Source organism: Trichomycterus rosablanca, chromosome 1, assembly GCF_030014385.1.
Source record: "Trichomycterus rosablanca isolate fTriRos1 chromosome 1, fTriRos1.hap1, whole genome shotgun sequence".
Lineage (NCBI taxonomy): Eukaryota > Metazoa > Chordata > Actinopteri > Siluriformes > Trichomycteridae > Trichomycterus > Trichomycterus rosablanca.
Window position 1 is genome coordinate 10,894,193 of NC_085988.1, and position 2,910 is coordinate 10,897,102.

General features: G+C 42.4%; 1 protein-coding gene across 1 annotated transcript; it reads left to right on the forward strand.

Annotated features, from left to right (window-relative positions):
- The first annotated feature begins 338 nt into the window (after positions 1 to 338).
- On the forward strand, positions 339 to 2,363 carry LOC134318813 (foot protein 1 variant 1-like). Its single transcript, XM_062999754.1, has 2 exons — positions 339 to 407; positions 843 to 2,363. The coding sequence occupies exon 2, from the start codon at positions 947 to 949 to the stop codon at positions 1,577 to 1,579; it is 633 nt and encodes a 210-aa protein (XP_062855824.1). The 5' UTR covers positions 339 to 407; positions 843 to 946; the 3' UTR covers positions 1,580 to 2,363.
- Positions 2,364 to 2,910: the final 547 nt, after the last annotated feature.

Genomic DNA, 2,910 nt, shown 5'->3' on the forward strand with positions numbered 1-2,910 from the left:
CAGGAGTTTTTGAGGAAGCTGAGCCTGTTTTAGCTTCCTCATGAAATAGAGTCTTTGATGTGCTCTCATGATCAGGTACAAGGTGTTCTGTGTCCATGTTAGATTTTTTGATATGTGGACCCCAAGAAATTTCACACTCTCCACTCGTTCCAACTGCTTCTCTTACTGCACTTAGTCTTCTCCTATAACATCTTATAAGCTGAAAGAATACAGAGCAGATAATTTAAGACAGTGTATGTGTATGTGTGTGTGTGTGTGTGTGTGTGTGTGTGTGTGTGTGTGTGTGTGTGTGTGTGTGTGTTCAGTATTTATTTAAAAATGAAATTCTGTTTAATTTCAGAGAGGAACAACATTCACCGTGCATCTTATGTAAAAACAGCAAATTCAGAACCGACTCCACGGAACAGGTACAGAAACACCTCCAGTATAATAATAAACACATCATGATAAATTACTGTGATTATTTTTACATTAAACTCAGAGATATGAACACTCACCAGTTTATTAGGAACACCTGCTCACTCATGTACAGAGCTGTAAAAGTATTTACGTTTCTGTTTATATGTTTCAGATCTTCACACTATTAATATTAACAGTAAAAAAATCTGTGATTTGTTTATTCTCTTTATTTAACAAACAAAAGCAGATAGAAAAGTGTTTCATATTGTTTTTGTTTAAAAACATTGTTGTTAGTAAGGGTTAACATTACAATTAACACTTACTACAGGGTTCTTGTTTGCTTCATTTACAATTGGCCATTTTCTTACGACTCATTTTTGACCCACTGAACTATAATTAATTATGTGTCTCCTGTTCATTATTAACACATTTACATTCATCAGTTCGAGGATTGCAGACTCTACAGAAGCCCTGGACGAAGCCCTGGACGAAGCCCAGGACGAAGCCCAGGACAAAACCCTGAACGAAGCCCTGGACGAAGCTCAGGATGAAGCTCAGGAGGAAGCCCTGGATGAAGCCCTGGACGAAGCTCAGGAGGAAGCCCTGGACGAAGCTCAGGACGAAGCCCAGGACGAAGCTCAGGAGGAAGCCCTGGACGAAGCTCAGGACGAAGCTCAGGAGGAAGCCCTGGACGAAGCTCAAGAGGAAGCCCTGGACGAAGCCCAGGACGAAGCCCTGGACGAAGCTCAGGACGAAGCCCAGGACGAAGCTCAGGAGGAAGACCTGGACGAAGCTCAGGACGAAGTTTAGGAGGAAGCCCTGGACGAAGCCCTGGACGAAGCTCAGGACGAAGCCCAGGACGAAGCTCAGGAGAAAGCCCTGGACGAAGCCCTGGACAAAGCTCAGGACGAAGCCCAGGACGAAGCTCAGGAGGAAGCCCTGGACAAAGCTCAGGACGAAGCTCAGGAGGAAGCCCTGGACGAAGCCCTGGACGAAGCCCAGGACGAAGCTCAGGAGGAAGCCCTGGACGAAGCCCTGGACGAAGCCCAGGACGAAGCTCAGGAGGAAGCCCTGGACGAAGCTCAGGAGGAAGCCCTGGACGAAGCCCAGGACGAAGCTCTGGAGGAAGCCCTGGACGAAGCCCAGGACGAAGCTCAGGACAAAGCCCAGGACGATGTGAATATTGACACAGACTAATCTCAAGTAAAGCAAGAAGAGAGAGTTCAGTTTGGTCCCCAGACACACCAACATGACTGAGGACACGTCATGAATCATCTTTAGTTCACAAAATACAGCAGAACTGAACATAATTACAGAGACTTTTCTACATTTTTCATTTTCAGCATTTAGCAGACGCTTTTATCCAAAGCGACTTACACAATGTGCTGAACACGATGAGCAATTGAGGGTTAAGGGCCTTGCTCAGGGACCCAACAGTGGCAACTTGGTGGTGGTGGGGCTTGAACCGGCAACCTTCTGTTTACTAGTCCAGTACCTTAACCACTGAGCTATCACTGCCCTTTTCTACCCACCTTCCTAAATGTTGGTGTTACGTGACAGCACGTATGTTTTATTTTCTTCTGTTCTTTTTTCTACTTGCACTAATTGACTGCAAGATTTAGCTGGAGCAACCAGAAGGATTTGAAGTGAAGTCAAAGAAGAGTTGTAGGAATATAAGGTAGAGAAGCTGCTGTACAGACTGAAACAATCAGGCAGAATCTGGTGTAGGATGTTACTCTGAGTGAACAAAGTTTTGTACAGAACCCAGTTTAAACAAGGAAGGTCCAGTGGTTTCATGGAGGACAAAGAAGCGTAACTAGATGTTCTAGTTTACATTCAGCCATTAATGTGTATTGTAGCTTTTATTAATGTTATTGTTTGAATTATGAGTGCGTTTTTTTTTTACTTTTGTGTGAAGTAACTAAGTAATAATACTTTGTTACAGTACTTAAGTATTGGTTTGAGTATCTGTACTTTGTTTGAGTATAAAAAATGTTGGAAACTTTTACTCCACTACATTTCCTAAAAAAATTGTGTACTTTTACTCCGATACATTTGCTGTATGTACATTCGTTACTACAAAATAAAATGACAAGAAATTGTGTCTAGTCACTGGGATGTCTGATACAACAAATTCAGTGCAAAACTCCTGAAGACGTGTCCATCATTTTCAAAAACACATCATGAATCATCTTCAGTTCACAACTCACAGCAGAACTGAACATAATTACAGAGACTTTTCTACACACCTTCCTAAATGTTGGTGTTACGTGACAGCACGTATGTTTTATTTTCTTCTGTTCTTTTTCTACTTGCACCAATTGACTGTAAGATTTAGATGGAGCAACCAGAATGATATGAAGTGAAGTCAACTGGATCTCTTGTAATCGGGATCGAACAAACAATGAGAACAGAGAATGAGGTGGGACGGGCGTAATACATGTTTTACAGTATTTCTGACCTTATCGTTCTCTACAAAACATAATACCCACGCTGCATTGCAAAAATATT

What these genes read in the sequence shown, in the direction of transcription:
- LOC134318813 (XM_062999754.1), top strand. Translation starts at nt 947, where the DNA reads ATGAAGCTCAGGAGGAAGCCCTGGATGAAGCCCTGGACGAAGCTCAGG.